We start from the raw sequence: 24,611 nt of genomic DNA, 5'->3' as shown, positions 1-24,611 counted from the left end.
ACCATTAATATCCTGCTGAGACTCTGATATGCAGTATACTGCTACTGAATTAGATTGTTGAAGAAAATTTACCCAGACCCAAAACAAGATAGAATACAGCTCCATAGATCTTATAGCTTTATAACATCTATAGATATGCTCAGATAACTTTCAGATTTTACTGAATCAGTCCAGTGCTTATTTTTCTGCAGAAGTTGAACCAAAAGTTTACCACAATGTATTTCTTTGTTCAATTTTTTTGTTGTAAAATCTGAAGAAAATGCAGTGAAAATATCTCCCTGATCTGGAGAGAAATTTTTACTGAAAACTTTATCTCAGAAACACCTCACTTTTTTTCAGTGTAAAATTATTCAATATGTGGCGAAGCATTTAAGGTTTAGTACCCTTGAGTGATGAAACAGACAGAGGAAGACTCTGGCAAAATGGTGTTGTTTTATGATGGGGTCAGGCTTATTTCTCTCAACAGAACACGGTGCATACATACACACAGGAGGAAGAGTGATGACCATGCTGGAGCTGACAAAGATGGAGCTTTGTTCTGATTATCAGTTTAGCCGACCAGAACACAAAGTGTAGCTACCCTTTCTAACACTCAAATTTAACTTCAGCTTTGAAAAAGCAATCTACAGGAGATGGAAGTCCTGAGGATATAAACATCAGACAGTTTTACTCATTTTCTTACCCTCTTTCTTCTATTATTCTGTATTCAGAAAACACATGACTTGCATATCACGCTCAAAAAACTCTATGCTACTAACAATTGTTATCTCTGCTGAAGTTATCTAACATTGCCTGAAAGTATTATAAACATATATTAATACAAAAGAAAGGTCTAGAGCATGTACTTTTACTGATACAGTTATTCTTCAAGAACCTATACAACTTTTTTTTTTTCCTTTTTTTTCTTTTTTTTTTTTTTTCAAGGGAATATTTGCAAAACTTTTTCAATGTTCTACAACACTCTACTTTTAAAACAGTTTCTTCTTTCTTCCTTTTTTCCCCCTCATTTCTGTTACAGGACAAAAAGCCTCAATCATCTCCTGTCTTTGTGTAACTGAAAACATCTCTCAGATTCATGAGATTTTATGGAAGCCTGTAGATTATTTTGCATAATTTAAATGGCAAATGAATATTTCAGCTCTCATTTTAAACTATGTGTGATTACAAGACAAATAGGTCACAGTAAGAATTAAAGTGGTTTTCTAGTAGATTTCATCCAGATAAAAACAAGTGACTCGACAATAATGCAAATTTATGCGCTGTGCATACGTGACAATTTTCATCAATAAACTGAGTGATGTACTGCACTGAATGTTGACTAATGAATAAATGTTGAGGAGGTAAACTCCAGTTCTGCATTACACTTAGAAAAAGTGAATTTTGAACATGACATGACACAAGATGGAGGACTGGTAGCTATCCTCCATTCTTCTTAGGATTTTGTGTTGGGGACCTAAAGGCCTCTGACTGAAGAATGAGCCGGGGATAGAACAAAGTATTCTGACAGTTTTAAGGGATGTGGCTACAGCCACAAATATCTTGTTTTGTAGAGAGAGCTGACCTTGGTAATTTGTCCTGTTTTGGCAAAGACTTGCTTTTCAAACAGGTATTTCCACTTGGGCTCTGTATCATGCATGGTATGGTGTGCAAGTGGAAAAAACCCTGCAGACTCTGAGGAGAAAAAAAGCAGTGGGTGAGAGAGGAAAAAGTGCACCTTGAAGCAGGGGATGCTCTGCTGACTCCACCTATCAAATCCACTGCTGGCATGTTTCTCCTCTCTCTTTTTTGGCAGTTTTCCATCTCTCAGGGGTTGCTAAGCAATAGTGCACTTGCTTAGGGAGTTTCTGCTTAACACTTATCAGGATTATCTGTAATGGATGCCTGCATGTGTTTGAGTGTGAGTATACTGAATAAAACTTGTAACTCTCTTTGCTGCTCTGTGTGCACAGTTTGCTTGCCTCTGGTCCTGACGCATCCTGACTCTGAAATCCAAATGTACCCTGAAACAGATCTGATGACTTTTACCACAACCTACACTAACAGTTCAGTGCTTATACTATATCAAAAGTATGGTAGCATCCTAGAACTGAGACATAATGATTTGTCTCAAAGCAATTTATGTCACCCATTTTATCCTGACTTAAATATCAAGTTACAGCAAAAAACTTTGACTTAAATCAGGGTTCTTAATTTTTATTTCTGTTTGTACGTCTCAGTTACTTTCTTAAGAAAAGGTCCACATTATCACTAAAATAAAATTTCAAATAAAAGAAAGCTTCATATTAAATATACTAAGAACAGATATTTCTTAAGCAGCTTTGTAAGTTATGCACTCAGAATCTTAACTGTTATCCTAGATTATGAATTGTGATTTTTGTTGTTTGTTGGTTTTTGTTTTGTATTTTGCTTAAAACTTTTGTCAATACCTGTTCTGAAGAAATGAAAACATAAGTAACACACTTTAAAAGAATCTGAATCATGCCTTGCATGAATTAAATGAGTATCTAAAGTAATTCTGAGACAGAAGAAAAAAGTAGCACTCCCAAAGTAGTACACTATTCTTTTTGCTCAGTATCCCTCAGATTTTCTGAAAGATGTGGAAGTACATCTAGAAAAACCTCAATCTTACTGAATTCAATAGGATATAGATATTATCACCCTTACAGCTGATCATAAGTTCAGGTCTATGGATGTGACTTTTCTCTGAGCCAAGAAGAATTCAGTAGTTACTTGTCTCAGAGTCCAAAATAAGTATGTCACATTTTCTCAAGTATGTGGAATTATTCCATTTTTTAATTCACAATTTACAACTAAGAGATAAGAAACTTTATTTTCTTCTTCCCTAATAGGTTCTTCAGCTTTGATATAACTCTTTTAAATGATGAAAATGTTCTCACAGTGCTTTGTGAACTGAAGCAAAAATAAATTAGAGTGAAACCACAAAGAAAAAAAATACTTACTTTTGGTTAGAGTGGATATCAGCATTTGTTGCACTGTAATGGCTGGAAACAATATGAACGTTTACTTTAAGTAGTGACATCATGACTTTCAGAAAGCTCAAGCTGACCTTCAAAAAAGGAAGATATGTTCCCTTAGATTAAACACACATATAAAACAGAACTCTTCAGAAAATTACAATATGAAGAAGCCTAATTAAAGTAACATTTTGCAATTACTTAAAAACTTCTATTAAATTAGAACTTAACACTGCCTGTCAAAATTTGAAATGTAAGTTAAAATATATTTAAGGATAAAGAACTACTAGTTACAATTCTAAAAATCTACTACAAAGAAAGTATTTATCTATACAGATAACAATAGTGAAGAAGTGCTAGAAAATGCTATAAATTAAAAAAAAGTGCTATAAATAAAGATGAAAATACTAGCAGTAAATCTGATACTTAAATCTGTGTACTTAGTTGGACATTGAAGAGTCCATCGAGCAAATATCAGTAAGCTCTTCTCTTGGTATTCACAACTGGCTGCAGTTGAAGACATTAGGTCTAAAGACCCACTCCGCAAATCCAGAGCCAGCTCTGCTTTTCCTGATTCCTGTGTGCTTCTCTAATTCTTATAATGTATCCCTACTTTGCAAGTTACACACTGTCTGGACTTTAGGAGGGACTAACAAAGAGTATTAAGTTGCCTAAGACATTCTTCTTAAACCAGGATCTCCTGTAGCCCTCCGGGTATATAGAATCTGTATAACGATTTTTAGTATAGCACAGACCCATGTTTTCAATTAGTCGACTCCTGCACACCTGTCTGTGCAGACAGCCAATAACAAAGAACAGTAAGATCAGTCAGGCTCTGAAAGCAAAAGGTAGGAAATCCAGCGAGATAAAAATATTGGAGATAGCAACTTGCAGGCACAGTTTCTAAGTGTAAAACAAGTAACAGTGTTAAATCTGACCTAATCAATTTCCAAGAAAGACTCTGTGAAATGGAATGTTGCAAGAGTAGAAGGAATGGACAGTTTGCTTTAGCAAAATCTAACAGACTTTGGAAAAACACAGAACAGAAAGTTCTGTCCTCAACCATTCTTTCTTGGTAAGAATAATAAACCAGATGTTCAGCCATTTGTAAAGAGCTATTAACTTCACACCCTAACTCTTTATGAAATTAATTTATCTGCTCATACAAGGGATGTTTATAGGATATTTACTGTTTTGGTTTTTATAATAGTATGTATACACATTAAGAGATATTGAAGGTATTTGTCTTATGCATTTTGCTATGGCTTGATTTTTCTTCTTTCTGCATTGTCTTTGGATTCACTGTTGAAACACTACTGGTGATAACCATAGTGGAAGTTGAGCTTTCCAATTCATCTCTTGTTTTCTGGGACTGGTGCTGAACATGTTCTTGCACAAGTACTGAAAACTGTGTGTGCATTCTATGAAAAAGGTGCTTATTTCAATAGTTCAGGATATCAACTTCTGAAGAAGAGAATTTGAGGAAAGATCAGTAGACATAGTTATAAGTGTACATGTCCTTAATTTTACAGAGGGCAAGCATAAAATTCTTCAGTATACACATTTCAGCCATGCCATTATGCTGCTACACTGATTATCCAGTTTGTATGTCAAAGAGAGCAGTAGGAAGCACACTAAAATTCTACACTGTTGTCTACACTCCTGAAAACAAGTGTCTGGATTGATGACAACTTCTGGTTCTGGTTTGGGAGTAGCTGTGGAAAACTGAAAGTGGAAAACTGAGCAGGTGATGATTCTGACCTGGCATCATTGTAATACAACCACACCTTGTTCTGATTTTGTTCTGAGTCCTTCCAGTGTGTAAAACAGCATTCAACATGATCATTAGGTGGACAGAATTGACTAGCTTCTTGGCCTGTTGAGATCCCACATTGAAATGTCTAGATATTTATTATTGAATAGCATAAATTATATATTATTTATAATTATAAATGTAATCATAAAACATTTACTTAAGGAAGTTTTGGAAGACAGAAGATATGCAGGGTTTAAAGAGGTTATGTTGCAAACTAGGAAGAGCTGAAGTAATGCTAAATCATATTATGCTTGTTTCTGTACCATAGCTCCTAGCAGAAAGACAAAATATAGTCATAATTATTAAGAGTGCTGTCTAACACTCATCTTGAAAACTTGGAATGAGTTTACTAGACAACACATTCATTGAAATGAAAGTGTTTTTAGAAAGAGATTGTTAAACGAATGTTCAAATCAGTTGTATATAAAATAATGACAGGCCTGCAAAGCACAAATAAATCACTGTTCACCTTTATATTGCAAATATCTATGAAACAGTACTGCTAAAAATAAGTAAACTCAGATAAAATTTCAGGTCTTCATTGTAGGGTTGATTGTAGTGTAGTAAAATAGTAAAATATTTCCAGCTAGATCCTTCTTGCTTATCTTGAGAATCCAGTAAACTGTAATAAATAGCATAACATAGGGTCACAGGTTATAACTTCTTTTGTTTGTCTTGTTTTGTTTTGTTTTATTTAAAAATGTCTCAAAATACTGCCTCACTTCACACTTTTGATACTGCAGTTGTTATGTTTAATCTCTCTTCCAGGTATATTGCTGATCTTCATTAGTACATGATATAATTTACTGTCCCTGAGCTAAGTACTATTCTAAGTCTGAGATACTGTCTAACTGTCTAGCAGCTGCTCCTGTAGAAACTATTTTACAAACAGGGTTTTCATCTTCTCTCCATCACTATGACAGATCTTACACTTTTAGAGAAAAGTTCCTTTCTTTGACAGTGTTTTTGATTTTAAAAGCCTACCCCCTAATGCACAAAATCTTTAACTCCACTTTAGTTCCTTGTTGAATATTTGCTGCCATGGAATGAAAATATAACAAATATATTTACAGGGACTGCCTAGAAGCATATATAGACCATACGTATTTTGCTATACAAACTTCAGCACTGACTAGATCTGCTGGTTCTTTTGTTATTCATGTTGTTTTGTTCATGCCCTTTACAATCTCTTGTGATTTATGTGCTTACTTATGCAGGAGAGTGTGTTCTGAAAAACACTTTTACTGTTTTCTGCATATTACATTCTGAAGGGTTTTCAAGTTACACTGAGAAATTAGTGAAAGTAGATTTAAAAGGAAAGGTTTGAAGTAAATAGTAATATTCAACTAGAAATATCTTGCCCTAAAGACTGCTGTACTTCTTTTGCATTTCACTGCTGCTGTGACTGCAAGGATCTTTGGAGAGGTATAAAATCATTCTCTGCACCAAGGACTAACTTCTTCTTAGGCCAACAGATAAGTATAGGATCCATCTTCATAAATGATACAAGCCCCAGGCTTCAAGCATGTTTTGTAAAAGAAAGGTCAAAGGAAAGATTTAACTTCTTTCATTTCAAATTCTAATGTTTAAGATATTGAGTGGAATAATAATGATTCTGTGACCTTTTGGCAATGTTTTCAAACAGGCATTGCAAACTTTACTTTCTTGTTTCTTCACCTGGCATACAGGAGAAGGAAATCTTACTGAATGACTACCAAAAGCAAATGAACAAGTATTCCAGCAAACCAAGAACACATCAATGCATAAGTGGTGGCAGCTAAGCTCCCACGTGGTTGTTTGCTCACTGTTCCCACGGTCAGATGTACAGAGGAGAAAACTGAAAGGACACAAGTGAGGAAAACTCATAAGCTGAGATAAAGACAGACTAATAAATAGAAGTGAAGAATAACAGAAAACCAAAGCACAAGTGATACAGAAGTAATTACTCACCGCCTCCTTCCAGTGGATCAATATCCAGACAGTTTCCAGGCAATGGCTGCTCTTTGAAAAATTCACTCTCTCATCCCCACCTGTGCTTTTACCTGAAATTTTAAAATGTGATATTATATATTATGTGGTCATGAATACACCTTTGGGACTGCTGTTCCAGTTATGTCCCCTCCCAGCCTCTTGAAAACCCCTAGTTTATTTGCTGGCAGGGAGGGAGAGTGAGAAACAGAGAAGGCCTTAACAGTGTACAAAACTGTTCAGCAAAGGCTAAAATCCTCATGCATTACCAGCATTTTTTTGCTCACAAATTTACAACACGGAGCCTTTCAAGTAACTATTAAAACACTTGAATCTATCCCAAGCAGACTCAGTACAATAGTTAAGGTATATGGAATGTGAGAGGAAAAGACTGCTGTTGATGTATTTATATTTCTGAGAGATCCCTGTGAAGGAAAGAGCTGTTGTAGAATGAGGATCAGTACTGAAATTAAAAGCTTAAATAAAGGACTTGTAGGTTCAGGATCTAAATTCTCTAACTAAGAATAAAAATACTCAGTTCTTCCACAAAAGCACCATTGTAAGTTCCATACTGTATGAATATGATAAAAGCAAACTCTAGTATTTGCTTGGGCTGGTATTAGGTAACAAGAATCCGTATTCACATGTAGTTGCCAAAGGTAACTGGCAAAATATATTCAACTCTCAAGAAGATAAAATCACAGAAGGAGCAGGAACTTGTATTTTTCCATCTAGAGCTTTCCTCCCAAAAAACATCTGGGCACACCCACTTCAGATCACTGAATCTGAAGATTACCTTGAAAATCCCACAGGGCCAATATAGAGAAATAGGCAAGGAGAAAGAACAGCATTATCTTGCACTACAGTGATACTGCGTCTGTCCTCAGATTCTGAAGGGGGTTCTGCCTCCAAAAGCAATTCTTCCTTCAGGCCACCATACAATTGCAACCAGTGGGACTCCTTTCTTTACAGACACCTGACTGAAAGTGCAAATATTTAGGTCCCAGAAGCCTGATATTAATATGGTAGAGGATGTTGGACTTAGCAGGAGAAGCTTACTTCGTCAGGGTAAGAAAATGTCTTCCCCTCCTGCATATTTCCTCAACTGAATGGTAAAGAATTTTATAGTAATAGACTATGGACACAAACAATTAACAACAGTGGACCATTGTAGATAAAACTAACTTATATGGCAACTAAATTTTTCTGATTATAATTATCACGTTTAAAGGATTCACTGAGAAATTTACAAGCAACATTTAATAAAGAAGTTCAGATATATGGTAGGTAAGCAAAGTCATATAATTGTAGCTTTCAGTAATTTCCTTTGCATGAAATTTAAGTATTATATAGAACTATGAATATTGTCTTTTTACTAGCTTACTTTTTTAAAAAAAATATTTATTTTATGTTTTTATTTTATGACAGTCAAAATGGCAAAATCAGCAGCTGATTCTGTCTTGTTAGCTTTTGTCATCTGCTTAAGTTTCTTTCTTTGAAAGAGAGAATGGTTCTACTGTGGCTTATATTTTACTCCATGATAAGTGCTTCATTGTGATGAAAAAAATTTATTTATTTATATATTTATTTATTATTAATTTATTTTTTCAAAGCAGACTATTTCTGTAAATCATAACTCTCAGTTGCAACTTAAATAAATAAATAAAGAAAGAATATTCACTTACAAAGCCTTTAATCCCTACATGGGTGTTGCAGGTTATCAGGTTACAACCTACAGGGGAAAAAAAGAAAAGGATTCAAATATGAACTGCTTCATCTTCTTTTCAAAGTCCAGAGTTCAACTGCGCATAAAACAAGGGCAAGCATCAGAAGCATAATAAAGTTGATTAATGATTAAACACAGTAAGAAATGAAAACCTAATAGAGAAATTTTTAAATAACAATGTGTGTTGAAAGCAGAAGAGTAGTTTGTCAAAGTAAGTGAGATAGCATTCTTAAGTTGCTGAATAGTAGTTTGCATGAAAGATTTAAGTCATTCAGGTAGAAAATTGCCCTGAATTGTAGAAACAATGTATTAAGTGATCTACTGGACCTTAAGAACATTTTCTCTATAAACAAATGAAATACCCTGTAATTTTATTACAATTATTTACAGTTAGTCAAAGATCTCTAACCTAAAAGCTAAGCTTATTTTTCAAATAAGTAACAACTATTTCCTTACTATGTGTTGGTTGCCTTCTATATTAAAAAAAAAAAGCAAAGATCAAGACAAGTACATTAATCATTAGGAACAAAGTGTTCCTTTGTCATCACAGTGAGCTAAAAACATTATTTAAAAAAATGAAACAAATGTCAAACTAACATCAACCCTGTCTCATTACTCACTAGGAAGGGTAATGGAGTATTTTCTTTTCCTATGTTATAAATTTGATAACACATTTGGCCTGAAACTCCCCTTCAGATCAGCTCTTAAGGCCCCAACATATTAATTATGAACCAAAAGCTGAAAAACACTTCAAGATCTGATACAATTTTTGCCTGACATTTTCATTAACAGCCTCCATACTTATTCTGATGACAACTAGCTTTTATGGTTGGTAGCTTTTATCACTACCAACTAGCTAGTGATCAGAATGTTTACCTATTGCAAAATGTTTATAATTCATTTTAATTCATTTCCTTAAAATGTGTTTTTTAACACAAGAATGTTTTTTTCAGCTGTAGACAAGAAATAAGATTTAAATTTCTTAGCATGTATCCAGAAATCTTCCATAAGATTATTTCTGACTTTTACTTAAATTAATACATTTAAAAAAAATTAAAAAAAAACAACAACACACAAAAGCCCCTAATTGTTAAGAACTGCCAAATCAAGTCAAAATAAATAGAATACACATAGAAAACAATAAAAGAGTTGCTTTGTTTTGTTATTTTGTTGTTGTTTTTTTTTGTTTGTTTGTTTGTTTACAGAGAACAACAAATACCAGATCAAACAATGTGAAAGGTTGCAGCCTTTCTGTTGTGCTGTGACAAAATTACTCAAGTTTAGACAAGAGCTAAGTTGTATATATTTCTTTATGAGTCCTGTTTAAAAGAGTATTTATTGTATTAGTACTTAATGTTTGGGTTTGAATAGTCATATATTTTTTATTTCCATTTGTTGCAGAAATAGCAACAGGTTCAGCTTTGTTTTTAGACATAATTTGGTTAAAGGTAACTGAAATAGTTCAGAAGATGGGAGAGATATTACTGATTTGGCCCTAATTTCATTAGGTATGAAACTGAATTTACCTTTCACTTACATACTTCTTATATAACAGATTCTGGACACAAAAGTAAGACAATAATCTGGCACCATTTTCCATTATTGAGTGTGGACATTTATGTGATGGTGAGGTTACTATGTTATCTCAGCAAAATCTTTTGGTTTCCGAAGCAAGACAATTGAAATATATTTAGAGCATTTCCCGGTTAAAACAGTAACAAATACTAGTTACAAATACTTTCCATAGCTCCCCCCGAGGCATGAGCAAGTACTGCTCTCCTAGCTTTGCCAGTAGATTCTTTAAGCACAGTTAAAAGGCTTGCAACAACTTAGCAGCAAACCAACAATAAAATATGGATAGACTTTTCACTCTAATATATTTGCTACCACATGGTGCTTTTTTCCTATTGTGTTCTCGGATCAATTTTTAAACATGCACATGTAAATTATTGTGGATATAAACCACAATGAAAGAAACATAGTTTGGTAAGAAATTAAACACTGGACCAAAATCACAGTTGCAGATAATTAACCAACCTCTGTGAAGAAGCCGTATATGAGTTCAAATCAAAGAGTTTGTAATTCTGGAATGAAAGTTGCCAGGTTTTTCACAATAAAACAGTTAAAGTACACCTTCTCATTTCCAGTTGTCAAACTCCAGTGAAAGAATTCTTAAATGCTTCAATCACTTCCCAGTATTAGATGTACATATAGTAGATATAACACCATAAATACATACTGTATCTAACAGTTTTGTATCTATACATGTAAATACAGCACAAGGTGTATGTATATCTAGCACCTCACACATACACAGTCACGATACTGCAGATCATCTTACAACTGTAGGTAGTTTATAAGATTAGGGTGGCAAATAGGTAGCCGGGTGAAAAATCTGCAGGACAGAAAATGGAACAAAAGATCTTTAATACTATTCTTACATTAAGGTAGCCTGCAGTGTGAGCAGATAGATAGGAAAAAGAAACTGGCTAAAAGCTACAGATCTTTTGGTCTTTCAATATACACACAACAGGTAGCCTTGCCTTGATTGGCTGTCTTGTCAAATTGATCAATTAAATCAGTACTAAAAAAAATTATGTGAAATAAAATTATGACACACTGTCCTCTTGGTTGTATCTTTCAGAAAACACATGTGAAAAGTATTTGTCTCCAGTACCAACTGTATCTTCTTTTGAACAGCTATTTCTTTTGCCTTTTAAAGAATAAGACTGGACTAACCATCTTCTTCCTATGGTAACTATAAAGTTAATATTAGCGAGACAGTAAATACAAATTATCTATTTCTCACTATTACTGTTGTTATTTGTAATGGCTTCCAATTGCTTTAGAAAGTGGATCCCCTCCTTCTTTGTTATGCAAGACCTACAATACCCCTTAGGCCATGGTCCCTTGCTTTGTTCTTTCTCTGATCAGTCTCCATCCAGTTAATATTTCTCAGCCTTTATCTCCATGATAATCCTCAAGTTGTTTGAACTGTTGCATTTGAAGACTTCCACATGCCTTTGCAGTGAAAAAAACAACGTGAACATGTTTAAATATGTATGCTGGTTTATGTACATTAGATGTCTCATTCCATTCTGACTCTAGTGCCAGAATCCCCTACTCCTTCTTTCTTTGTCAAATATCTTTACTAAGGTCTAACGTTTTGGATCTGTCTTCCAGGAAGAAAAAATCAGGGGTAAGTGTCCTCTGATCCCTGTTATAATACCTCTTCTATTTTTTTCCCAGAAGGCTTGTTATCTTTCAGCTTTTGTTTAAGGCCTAAATAGGGAACAGCTGCTGGTTTTATACTAACTTCCCAAATCAATTTGTTGTCTTCATTTCATTTTCTTACATTAAATACTGAGAGGGATCCAAATGAAGGGTCAAAAAAGGGACATAATAAAACGACAGTTCACAGTGCAATAATCTTCCAGAGGGAAAAGAAATATACCTTCTACCCTTTAGTGGTTCGCTCTATGCAAAATTTTATCCAGGGCAGGATCTTTTCCATAGACAAAAAATTAGATGTAAAATGACATACAATATTTCTACAGCACTAAAAACAGACATTTCATAGTAGCAGAAGGAAAAACAACTCAGTGTAAGAGGTTTAGAAATTCGTGTTTTTTTGTGATACTTCGAAAGAATTGTAGGTAACTTACAATAAATAATTGATTCTCTTGCATTATGCCTTATAAAATTAGCTTTAAAAAAGATAACAAAAAATCCAACCTTGTCTGTTTAAACAGTGTGGCACTGTGATTTTACAAGTTGTCAAATGTACGTGCTCCACATATTAACATATGTATACATGTCTTTAGTATCTGAATAACTGGTGATTCTTTTTTCAGGATAAATAATGCGTGTTCCTACTATTTAGCCTAGTACTCACTGTTTCTCTTCTAGTGTTTATGTACCAAAGACAGAAGCAAATCACTGTAAGTGGTCAGAAGTTTTGAAAGATTTGGAGCAGATCAAGACATCTGAAGTAAGTTCAAAAAAGTTGCTATTTCATACAAACACAGGAGCAGACATAACTACACATTTAACACAGTACTCAGCTAAGAGAGTCAGTGACAAGGAGTATAAAATAGGATATTGTTTGTATAGTAATTTAGGGAATATTAAGCTAAAGGGAAATGGAGATGAATTACTACTTTATTTTTTTCAGAATTTCTTTAATCGGATAAAGCAAGAAGAAACTTTTCCTAAAGAAAGGGGCAGAGGGCATGGAAGTTAGCTCTTTCTGAAAAAGTACTTGCAGGATTCAATTCTGATGAGCATTCCTCACAATTAAACCCATCCTGAAGGTTACTAGGCAACTTTCAGATCACTGTCTCACTGTGTTCCAGTACCTGGATTAATTGACCTGTTGAATTTGAATCCATGGCTCTAGTGTTTACTTCATTATTAGTAAGTAAGTTTGTTGGCTATTTCTCATAATTACAACTCTTGTTTCCTTTTAGGACATTGATGTCAGTTTATATACTGCAAACATAGACGAGGATGTAAGTACAATTAAAAGTTAACTCAAATCAGTCTAATACAGTAACTTCACCTCTTTACTAGCAACTCTTTCCAAAGGTAGACTTACTCTAATTTGAGAAAAGTTTCAGAAACCAAATCATTTGCCTTGGAAGGCAGAGTTCTGCAAGTTAAATTACTTATGATAAATTATGTAAGCTGGTACTAAATAATTTTACTGAAGTAGCTGCTATTAAAATTATTCAACTAAAAGAGATCTAAAAGAGGTCTAAAATGATCTTATCAAAGCAAACACTGAAAAATAATGTTGACACTCATTTGTAACTGGAGAAAGTGAAGGAGTGATAGAGAAAAATACCTCCTAAGATTATTATTTAACACCATGAACTTGAATTCTATAATAAGGAAATTCTAGAGAAGTGCAATGCTGAAAAGTACTGTCAGCATCTGCCAGTGCAATTCTCTGCTTTTAGAGCCTATAAATAAATAATATGTAATATCAAGGATTTAGCTTTAAAATTGATGCAGATTTTGATTTATCCTATAAGCAATAAATTATGTTAATTTTTAATATAATTGTTAACTAAATCATGGTTTCCATATATTCATTCCTGGACAGACCTCTTCATAATCTACTGTGGAATTTAGTCTTCACTCCAGGCAATCCTCCAAGAACATGAATCCAACCCATAACCTACTCCTAGTAGTTACTTTTAGTGTAGCCCTGGTGCAACATGAGCTGGATTCATTGCTGTGGTGATGTTGGCAGTAGCCTGCTCCTGAGACAGCCTTTTCCTGACAGCATAAACATTCACACAATGACTGTGCCAAATACATTCAATACTTGATTCCTGTATGTAGAGTTAATGAGATTTCCTAGAAATAATGGACTTATTGTATCTGTGCAAAGTAGTCTCAGTGTGCATACAGAATACAGTAATGTTGATGCATTCAGTGGACCTAGCAAACCTGAGAAAACAGATGCTGATGTGTCTGTGCAGTTAGCCCTGTACACAATAGAAAAAAAAACTGCAGGACATACAAGTCCATACTCACACACTCATTCTCTTGAGTGAAATGAGCCTTTGAAGTTAATATACTGTAAAGGCTAATTTATTATTATTATATATATTATATATATTATATATTATATATTATATATTATGTATTTATTATTATTATATTATATTATTAGCCAGGGAAGGTGATGGAACAGCTTGTGCTGGATGCCATCTCCAGACAACTGGGAGAAAAGGAGGTTATCAGGAGTACTCAGCATGGGTTCACCAAGGGGAGGTCGTGCTCGACCAACCTGGTGGCCTTTTATGAAGATGTCACTAGCTGGGTGGACGGGGGGAGAGCGGTAGATGTAGTCTACCTTGATTTCAGTAAGGCTTTTGATACGGTCCCCCATGACATCCTTATAACAAAGCTGAGGAAGTATGGGCTAGATGAGTGGACGGTGAAGTGGATCGAGAATTGGCTGACTGGCAGAGTGCAGAGGGTTGTCGTTGGCGGTGCAGTGTCTGGCTGGAGGCCTGTGACTAGTGGTGTCCCCCAGGGGTCTGTGCTGGGTCCAGTCTTGTTCAACATCTTCATCAACGACCTTGATGAGGGGATAGTGGCCACCCTCAGCAAGTTTGCTGATGACACGAAGCTGGGAGGATTGGCTGACACGCCTGAAGGCTGTGCGGCCATTCAGAGAGACCTGGACAGGCTGGAGAGCTGGGCAGTAAGAAACCGGATGAGGTTTAACATAAGCAAGTGTAGAGTCTTGCATCTCGGTAGAAATAATTGCATACACCAGTACAGGTTGGGGGAAGACCTGCTGGAAAGGAGCTCTGCTGAGAGGGACCTGGGCGTCCTGGTGGACGACAGGTTGGCCATGAGCCAGCAGTGTGCCCTTGTAGCCAAAAAGGCCAATGGCATTCTGGGGTGCATTAAAAAGAGCGTAGCCAGCAGGTCAAGGGAGGTGATCCTCCCCCTCTTCTCTGCCCTGGTGAGGCCTCATCTGGAATACTGTGTCCAGTTCTGGGCTCCCCAGTACAAAAAAGACAGGGATCTCTTGGAAAGAGTCCAGCGGAGGGCCACAAAGATGGTGAAGGGCCTGGACCATCTCCCCTACGAGGAGAGACTTAGGGAACTGGGTCTGTTTAGCCTTGAGAAAAGAAGGCTGAGAGGGGACTTGATCCAGGTTTATAAATACCTGGGGTGTGGGAGCTATAGTGGCGAGGCTGGTCTCTTTTCAGTAGTGCGTGGGGACAGGACTAGGGGCAACGGGCTGAAACTCCAGCATAGGAAGTTCCGCACGAATGTGCGCAAGAACTTCTTTACGGTGAGGGTGACGGAGCACTGGAACAGGCTGCCCAGGGAGGTGGTGGAGTCTCCTTCTCTGGAGATATTCAAGACACGCCTGGACGCCTACCTGTGTGACATGGTGTAGGGAGCCTGCTTTGGCAGGGGGGTTGGACTCGATGATCTCTAGAGGTCCCTTCCAACCCCTATAATTCTGTGATTCTGTGATTAGCTGGTGGTGTGAGGAAATTTTTCTTAAAGTGTAAAGGCTTGATGTGAAAATCAGACAACGTGGGGCTTGTTCTTGGTTTTATTGTTGACTTGGTGGAAAAAAAAAAATGATACCTCTCTGTTGTTCGGTGTTTTTTCTTAATTTGTAAAATATGGATAATATCTACTTTCTTTTTCTCCTCCACTCTGAATTATTCTGAATAATGATATCTGAATATAAGTGCTAGAACTACTAAGAATACTAATTTAATTCCATTTAATTCCATTCTTTCCCATATTCCTAATTATAATTTTCCTGTGTCCTTTGTCAAGACAGCATTTCACTTTGTCATAGGAAACTGGCTGGCCTATGCGTCATATATTAACTCTTAGTATATTTTTGCAGATACTTAAAAGCATTTGAATAGTAAGAACAGATGCTAAGTAAATAAAAATCACCACTTTCTGGTAAATTATATCCCATGTTCACTTACTCCATTTTAATTTTGAAACTACAATAACTTTCTTTTATATACATATGTATATATATAAATACACATATATATAAAATACATATAATATATGTATATATATACATAATATATTTATACATATAATATATGTGTGTATATATATACACACACACATATTATTTATATATATATATGTATATATATATACACACATATGTATATATATATATATATATATATATATATATATATATTATTTTATTTTTCCAGAAAGAATGCCAGGAGCCTGTAATGAGATGTTTTTTTTTGGAGATGAAAGTGATTCTTCATGAATGTAATATCAAAAAATGTAGTAGAACACAGGATGTATTCAACATATGGAAAAATGGAAATGCAAGATTTGAAACTAACCAGGTAAGTAAAATGCAAAGACTGTGGATAAAATGGAAATGAGAAGTGTTTCTTCCGAACCAGAACTTCTATTTCTCATAGATCTGGAAGAGGCAAGATGGTATATATGGAAGCAAAGGGGAATCAACCAGTAACCCATGCACATAATACTGAGAAAGTTACACATATAAAAGGGAAAGAGCAGCATTCGGTGATTTTAGAAAGACACTCCCAGGACTCATATCATGAAAGACTTGTGACTGGGCATACACGCAAATGTTAATGTTTGACATATATATATATAATTGTTTGTAAATTCAGTATCTAAACTCAGGTATGTTTAGTCACAAATAAAGAATTGTCCCAATTTTCAAAGGGATAGATGAATTAAACCTCTCACTGAAGACCTGTATCCCTGAAAGGTGATCCTATTCAGAAAACAAGCCAGGAACAAAACATGAATACCTTGGAAGACTCCAGCAGTGCTTTTTGTAGCAATAGACTGCATTGGAATTATTGACAAAAGCAGTATAAAAAGAGTTAGTTCTCTATCAGAACAAATAGACAAAGTATCTTGCTTTACTGTTGCATTTTCTTTTTCAGTTGAATTCCACATCAAAAAAATGCAAAGAATGTGAAGAGTATGAAGAAAAAAATTTCACAGAATTTATACAGAGTTTTGTAAAGGTTATACAGAGGGAATGCAAATACACAAGCTGGGAACAATGACTGTTCATGAACCATACCTCAGATATATTAGATTGTCAATAACACTGAACTAAAAAGAACTTCACTTCTAGTCCTATTTGCACAGAATAATAATAATAAAAACCAGAATAATAAAATCTCTTTAATGTGTAATGTTTTCATAATGGAATGCATACACATGATACCAACTTTGAAGTAAAAATTAAAGAAACTTAACTTTCTTTTTTTTTTTTTTTTTTTCCCTGGACTTAAGATGTCTTTATTTTCTGGCAAGTCTGCTGTAGAAAAAAAATATGTCTAACTTACTAACCTTTCACTGAAAGTTTTTAAAGATGTTCTAAGGACATCCACACTGCAAACTTCCCTGTAAAAATCAGTTCACAGCTGGCTGAATGGAGTGTCAGAGGAAAGCTCTTCTTTAATTATTATAAGTTAGAATGATCTTATCCTATTAAAGCAACTGGCAATAGTAGTTATTTTTGTTATCAGAAATTCATTATTTTATCATTTGGGTTCCCAGAAGTTCATCCCTTGTTCTATTGTTATGTCTCATGTGTCTGACAATTTTCCTTGCCTTTTTTAAAAAAGCAAAACAAAAACTAGCTAAGGTCTACTTGTCTTACATGTCCACCGGCTCTCTTGTATCCATTTCACTATGGTTTTCAGTTAAACCGAGCAAGCTATTTTACCTATAGTGTCCATATGAGAAGACTGAATACAAAGTCACCTGTCATTGTTGAATATTCTGCTTTCAGCTCTTTTTGTGCTAACAGCTTATTTCCTGATTCACAACCATGTCATATCAACCACTCTTCACTATAAGCAGATCTATTCTCCAGGCACCCCCAATTCCCCATCTTTATTTGATAAATGGCCAAGTCATTTCACTGTACTCTTACCAGATAATAGGATATTGCTTCCTGTACCTCCAAATACTTGAGCACCTCTTGGTTGGGTCCTTTGCAGCATGATCAATAGATTTCAGCTTCTGCAATGTCTTGCTGCCTTCTGTAAATTCAGGACATGGCATATCATTTCAACTTCATTTCCATAGTATACATTTGGTCCTTAGTAGTAGCATCTGACAGTTTCCACACAAGCTTTAATGAGCCAGTTCAATTTCTAAGATTATACCATGATTTAGTTAAGCTAGTATTATGTATTAAGTTAGTATTATGCTAGTATTCACTGCTGAGTCCACTGAAGGAGTACTCTCTTCTATTACCTGAAGTAAGTTTTTCCTACTAGCTGGCCCTTTCTTAGATACTTAGCTACCTGGATGCATTCATCTGTAATAAATAATAGTTATCCAGAGGTATTGGTCCATTTGTTACTTCTTTAGCCAAGGTGATGCTGCTTCAATGGCCAAGATGCCTTCAGTGAGAAGCTTGTAATGGGTTTACCTGACAGTAGACATGGGAATTCATCTCAAGAATCTGCAAAGGGAAGGGTAGCTGCAATTCTGTGACTAATGGTCTGGTTTTCCCTGGCAGAGACAGATGGCTCCTTATTTGACCTGAGTGACAATATGAATCTCTGTTCAAATTTCCTTTTGAGGGGCCCATGTAAGTGATTGCAAATGCTTGTTCAATTTGGAAATGAGATCTTTCTGAAAGCCAGGAGCATAAACAGTAGTGGAAAAAGGCAAATTCTGAATTACAGCTACCTTTCCTGTTGGGAGCTCTATTGTTCTTAGAAAAACAGAACTCTGAAAAGTGGATTCTTTACCCACAGTGAAGTAGCTGGTGTGCTCTGTAGCAATTTCAGGTTATCTGTCTTAGTTCATATAGCTATGTGTGAAAAAGCACCATGAGGAACATACTTCAAGATTCACTTTCCTTGTGGCAAAAGTTTAAAGACACAAAGAAATATGCAAACAAATATGCAAAGAGCTTCTCTAGAGGCAAAGAAACAAATTCTGATCCTATGCTCTCTTTGGAGTATTACTCATGCAGATTATGAGGAAAAGGGTTAATTCAAGTATTTTGCAATAAGAATAACAGCTTCTCCAAACTGTTCCTTTTCAGCTATTTTCCTCCAAAACCTACATATGCTGGAGAAGAATTATCATCTCCTTGTCAAAAGGCTTACTTAGACCAATAGCCAACAACTTAAGCTTTAACACATTAGCTTTAATACATTAAACAACTTTCTGATGCCTTACCCTTTTCTGAATGTTGTTATTAGAGGGCTTCCAAGTCTTCAAATCGCAACAAAAAAGCCCTGTTTTCAACTGCAAACCATCTTGGTAACTGCAGTCTCTAACAACTAAAGGTACTTTAAAACCAACATCACCGCCACCACTGACAAAACCCCAAGAAATTGAGAAATAAAAGAACAGTAGAAAGCCATTTCCTTGGCTGAATATCATGTCTATGAATGCAGGAATAACAAATCTCAAGCTTCTGAGAAGCAGGGAGTATGAATTAAAGAGTATATGCATCCAAACACTGCTTTTAACAGCAACCTATGCCACAAATTCACTAGTTCATGAATGATTTTAAATAAGATATGCCTTTGCCCTTCCAGTGGTCGATTTCTATTTATTTATTTTTTATTAATGAAAAAAACAACAAAACACTGTATGTACTTATTTCACAGCCGTCTTCTACTTAAGGATCTTTCACTTAATTTTCCTCTGATTAAACATACAGACATTACTCATTTCCATCCTAACTGCTTCCAGTAGGAAGACCATCATAGGTTCTGCAACTGAAACAGCACTGGACTTGTGAAATACATGTCCATTCCTTTCTTCCCATGTGCATCTCATGCAAGAAAAATGTTCATTCTATTCTAGCACAGCAGAGTCTTCCCAGACCGCATCATTTTCTCTCTGCCAAACTGCTTTAATTAAGCTCTCCAACATTCTCAGTAGCTACCACTGAGACAGTGAATACAGCTTAACTGCTTGCAGTCAAATTTTTATCTTGTGAAAGCTGTAATGCTTAAGGTTATTGTGCATTTTTTGGTCATCAGTATGAGCTTTGCCAAACCAGTCATTCCAGAAGGGTACAATCGTATCTCTAGGCAAACCTAACTCTGCATTAATGTTTCTTGTTAATAAACTACAATGTATCAAATAAATCAATTGTAAGTACTGTTATATGAAATAACTCTTACAATTATTTACTTGGGGGGGGGGGGGGGGGAAAGGGGGGTTGTCAAAAACAAATAAATGAACAAACGAAACTCCGACAAAAATACTTGAGCCTCCAAAAAAGCAAAATAATGCTCACCTAAGAAAGGTTTTTAACTCCTTAGATGCTGCCTGAAAGTCTTCCAGTTTCTGCAGAATATTTGGGACTCTGGGACTTTTGCTGGAATTCAAACAGTACAGCAGGATGATATTTCTGCTAGGAAAACATGTTTACTTCAATAAATATTCACTCACAGCTGTTGCTGCAACCGAAACATAACCAAGAGAGCTCAGAAATCTATTCATGCTAAAGATTCTGATTAGATGTTCTCCGATTGTAGGCAGAATTGCAAACAGTTCATAACAGGAAAACTTATTTCAACTCTAGAAACAAGTTTTTAAACAAGTTACAGCTTTATGGTAAGACTACTGATGTCTTGTGCAAAGTTGGAAATGAAGACCAAATAAAGTGTAATGAAGTAGTTTCTATTTTTCTCTTGTCCTAGAATAATGCTTGGGAGGGTACTAGTGCAAACGGTACATGCATTACACTCTCAAGGCTTCAGGTAAATTTAGTGATTTTGTTCAGTATTCCAGAAAAATTACTGTAATTTTCAACTTGCACTATCTAAACAGATTACCAACATAAAGCAAGTCTGAAAAATTAACCCTGCAAAATCAACTCAACATTAAAAAATCTTGGCTACATCAGAACTGACTAAGAATTTTCCTACAGATATTCTCTATGTAAGGCAAAAATACAGACTTTTAAATAAAAGGCGGTCTATGCAACTTTTTTTCAAGACTGCTTAACTACTATCTGACATGTACCTCCTGCAACACTTTTACAAAGTGCTGTGCTGACTCATTCTTGCTATACAAAAACAATGGTTAAACCCACTATATGCTTGAGACTTTTTTCCTTAATGAAAAGATCTGAAAGCTTCTTTTGTCTTAGGTCAGAGAGTTGAGTAGGATAAAATATATACAAATCTGAGGGAGCTTTTACTTCATTTACTTTATTTTTTACTCCATCTGAAAATTTTGGAAAAAAAAAAAAAAAGTCCCACTCTGAAAATTGGCTTAAAATATATTCTAAAAGAGGAGATTATTGTAAATGTTAGGCCAGAATTTCTATAACCTTGTTATAAGCATCCCTGCTGTTAGCAAGAAAATACATTTCTAGTAGGAAATCCAACAACATTTTGGGTTAAATAAAAAATCAAAAGACAAAAGCACATTTTGATAAGTCAAGTATATTAGTTGGATCTTATATGAGAGACTAGAAATAAATTTTATTTTCTTGCATTTTGTATATTACTTTTTTTATTATCACCTCCTTTATATTCTCTCTTCATGGATTTCTTTGAGTTAGGGCTTAGGCTTTTCATGGGTTCTCTTATAATCTATATATACGTTAAGTCTTCAGGGTTTCACTGTGTCTCCAGGACGTAGACTTGCTATGAAATAATCAGAGCTAACAGTGAATGGTTTCCTGGTTTTATTCTGATACAATCACCAAGAACTAATTCTCTTCATGCAGGACAGGAAAACAATTAGCTGTAATTTACATAAAATTTGTCATGATTCCTTCATAAAGTAATATTCTTTACCTCAGCCTGCTGAAACTATTATGACTGCAGATGACAGTTATGCGTTTATGTATGATGGCTGTTCTCCATCTTAGGGAACAATTTTAAAGAGAACTAGTGTTTTCACATTATATCCTTTGCATTTTAAGTAGGGTGAACATCTGCTTGATGGTCAATAGAAGCCTGTATACAGATTTTCCGGTTTTAATGGTCATACCTGGATTAACGTTTTGATAGAAGACTACAACATTTTAAATGTAAAGATAGATTAGAAAATCTGCATTTAATTGCTCAGTGTACTCCTTCCAGATTCAATCCAAAATCCCTTGACTCTCATTGGTACTTAACAACGGTATGGGCAATTAAGCAAAACTGAATAATACAGAGAAAATAGCTCACTGCACATTAAAACACAGCATTGGAATCAATGGCAGTCTGATCTGTAATTCCAAGTTGTTCACTACTGGAATGTAACCAACTAACAATTGATCTGATAACTGAATATTTCACCTTGGGTATGTCCCTCTAGCTAGACACTCGAAAGAGTTTCCTCTGGAGTAACACCTAAGAACACTTCCTTTCTGCAAGTTCTTTCCTTTAAATGAGCTGTACTTGAAATTACTAGAGTACATTTCATTGTAAAATTACATTCCAATCAGACTCCAATAAAAACTTATTTATTGTTCAGCAAACTAGAAAAACCCTCATCTTCATCAACACTGATGGAATGGACAGTTTTGCGCAGCACTGAAGTGTTTTTTCACGATCCCTGTTTTTAGTTTCAGCATTAAGGCAAAGTCTACTAGTTTCTTTCACTATTGCAACAATTATTTGCTAACTGAAATCAGCTTGTAACCCTTCTTTTCTCCTGTTAAGATGCTCCTTGTAGCAGGAAAGAAGTTTCTACAGGGAGTGTGCAGTCAGATACAAGGAAAGACAGTAATTAAAAATGGAGGCAGAGGCCCCAGGCCTGAAGGGCGCTTTAAATACTGCAGAGAGCGACAAGGATCCTTCCCTTCCCTTTTCTTAATCCTCTTGTTCTGGCATTTTCTTCACTCTCCACTGCACCTACTATCCTCTTAAGGACATCTCATACCTCCCAGCTCATCCATGATATGTAAACCACCCATCTTCCATACCTCCAGAAGCATCTTCTTAACTTTGCACTGACATCCTTCCCTCTCCTTCCCATCAGCTTCCCCCCAAAAAGAAGGCCAAAGATAAGAATCTAGATCATATGGGTTACAGATACGATAGGATCAAAAGCAGAACCTGAACAATATTTGAGATCCCAGAGAATGAAGCTTTCTGCTGATCTTCTGGCAGACCTCAGGCAGATGCAAAGGTAGAAAAACAACATTTGCTTTGGACTGAGACTACACACACACACAGGCTGCCATTCCCTTCCTCATCTTCACATAGGTTGACCCTCAAAGCACAGCAGATGAGGTACAGATGGGTTGTTCAGATCACAGTAGTTCAGCTTTGTCATCTTAGGCAGAAGCTAAATGGGCAGTTTGCAGCGCCCTATAGACTTACACTGTAGACCAATGATGATATATTCTTGCTTGGGCAAGATGTACCTATACACAAGATTCTGTTTTCATCCCAAAATGCTGTTAATTCTTCTCCTTTTATCTTGGTAGAAGCTGACTGTTGAAAAGCAGTAGAGCATAGAAATTTGATAGCAGCTGTATCGCATTTCAAGCCTTGAAGGCAAGCATGCATACAAGTGCTGCTATTATTAGAGTGAGCATGTTATCATAGGGAGTTCATGTAAGACAGATAACGACAGATGTCATACTTGCTTCATCAGGAGTAAAGAAGGAACATGAAAAAACATTGAGAATCATACAAACAGATAAATGATTCTTAAGGCAGGAACATGGCTTTGCCATTCACTTATTGCTTAGATAGCACTCAAGGATTTTTTGATAGCCACCTTGGATTTTCCCAGCTATTCCTTTCGATAGTTGAGTCTGTATCTGAGTCTGAGCTCACACACAGTTGCAAAGAGTCAGGCTAGATCCAACCTCTTAGACCATTTTTGCCCTTTTCCTGTCTTGCTAATTAGGGAATCAGATGAACGATTCCCAATGTGAGTTAGAGATGCATTTAACACATAAGTAGCAGAAGTGCTAAAGGCTGTGACCTGAGACAAAAGTCTACATGACAGCAGAAGCATTTCCTCAGCATCACTACCAAGTCTCTTTCCTGCAGATTTTATCACTGCATTGCACTTTTCTCTACTGGCTGAAAGATGAATGAACAACATTCACTTCAGAAAGGATGTTTCTGTATTTCATTGAATAGTGTTTCCAAGCTCAGGTGATTTCCTCTCTCACTTTCAAACACTTGATAGTAACAAACTTATTTCCTAGCAAATCTGAGATGCCAAAGCACCTCCTAAGATATGAAGAAAACATTAGATTTGATATATGGTAATTTCAGATTTCCTTAGTTTTGCCGTTTAATTAGGATCAAGACTACTGCAAGAAAACAACTAACAGAGAGAGGAGAGGCTGGTTTCAGGAGGGTGAGTGGGTTAAACTCTTTTTTTTTTTTATTTCCTAATTCTCACTGACCTTGTTTCCTAGCTGTTCATCTGTAAATCTTGCTATTATGCCTCCAGCTCTTACAGTCTGCTCTCACATGCCATTCCCAAGACTGTCCAAGCACAGTTTCAGGATAGACAGAGAAAGACTTTGTCAAACGTGAAGCAGGAGTTAATCTGACATGTGACTTGGGATGCCCTACAAATTCTTACTATCCACACAGATTATAGTTCACTGGAGGGGAAGAAAAAAGACAGTGAGGAATAAGGAATCACA

General features: G+C 35.6%; 1 protein-coding gene across 1 annotated transcript in view; it reads left to right on the top strand.

Moving 5' to 3' along the window:
* The window catches only part of IL15 (interleukin 15), a 28,817-nt gene extending 11,627 nt beyond the window's left edge, over positions 1–17,190 (top strand). Inside the window, exons 3-7 of the mRNA XM_072336027.1 lie at positions 11,130–11,239; positions 12,395–12,476; positions 12,955–12,996; positions 16,222–16,365; positions 16,945–17,190. Coding sequence (XP_072192128.1) covers positions 11,130–11,239; positions 12,395–12,476; positions 12,955–12,996; positions 16,222–16,365; positions 16,945–17,070 — 504 coding nt within the window. The 3' untranslated portion in view covers positions 17,071–17,190. The remainder of the gene's footprint in view (positions 1–11,129; positions 11,240–12,394; positions 12,477–12,954; positions 12,997–16,221; positions 16,366–16,944) is intronic.
* Positions 17,191–24,611: the final 7,421 nt, after the last annotated feature.

The sequence above is a fragment of the Excalfactoria chinensis genome, chromosome 4, assembly GCF_039878825.1.
Source record: "Excalfactoria chinensis isolate bCotChi1 chromosome 4, bCotChi1.hap2, whole genome shotgun sequence".
In the NCBI taxonomy this organism is placed as follows: Eukaryota; Metazoa; Chordata; class Aves; order Galliformes; family Phasianidae; genus Excalfactoria; species Excalfactoria chinensis.
The sequence above is the reverse complement of the archived record's forward strand: the minus strand, read 5'-3'. Positions and strand labels throughout refer to the sequence as shown.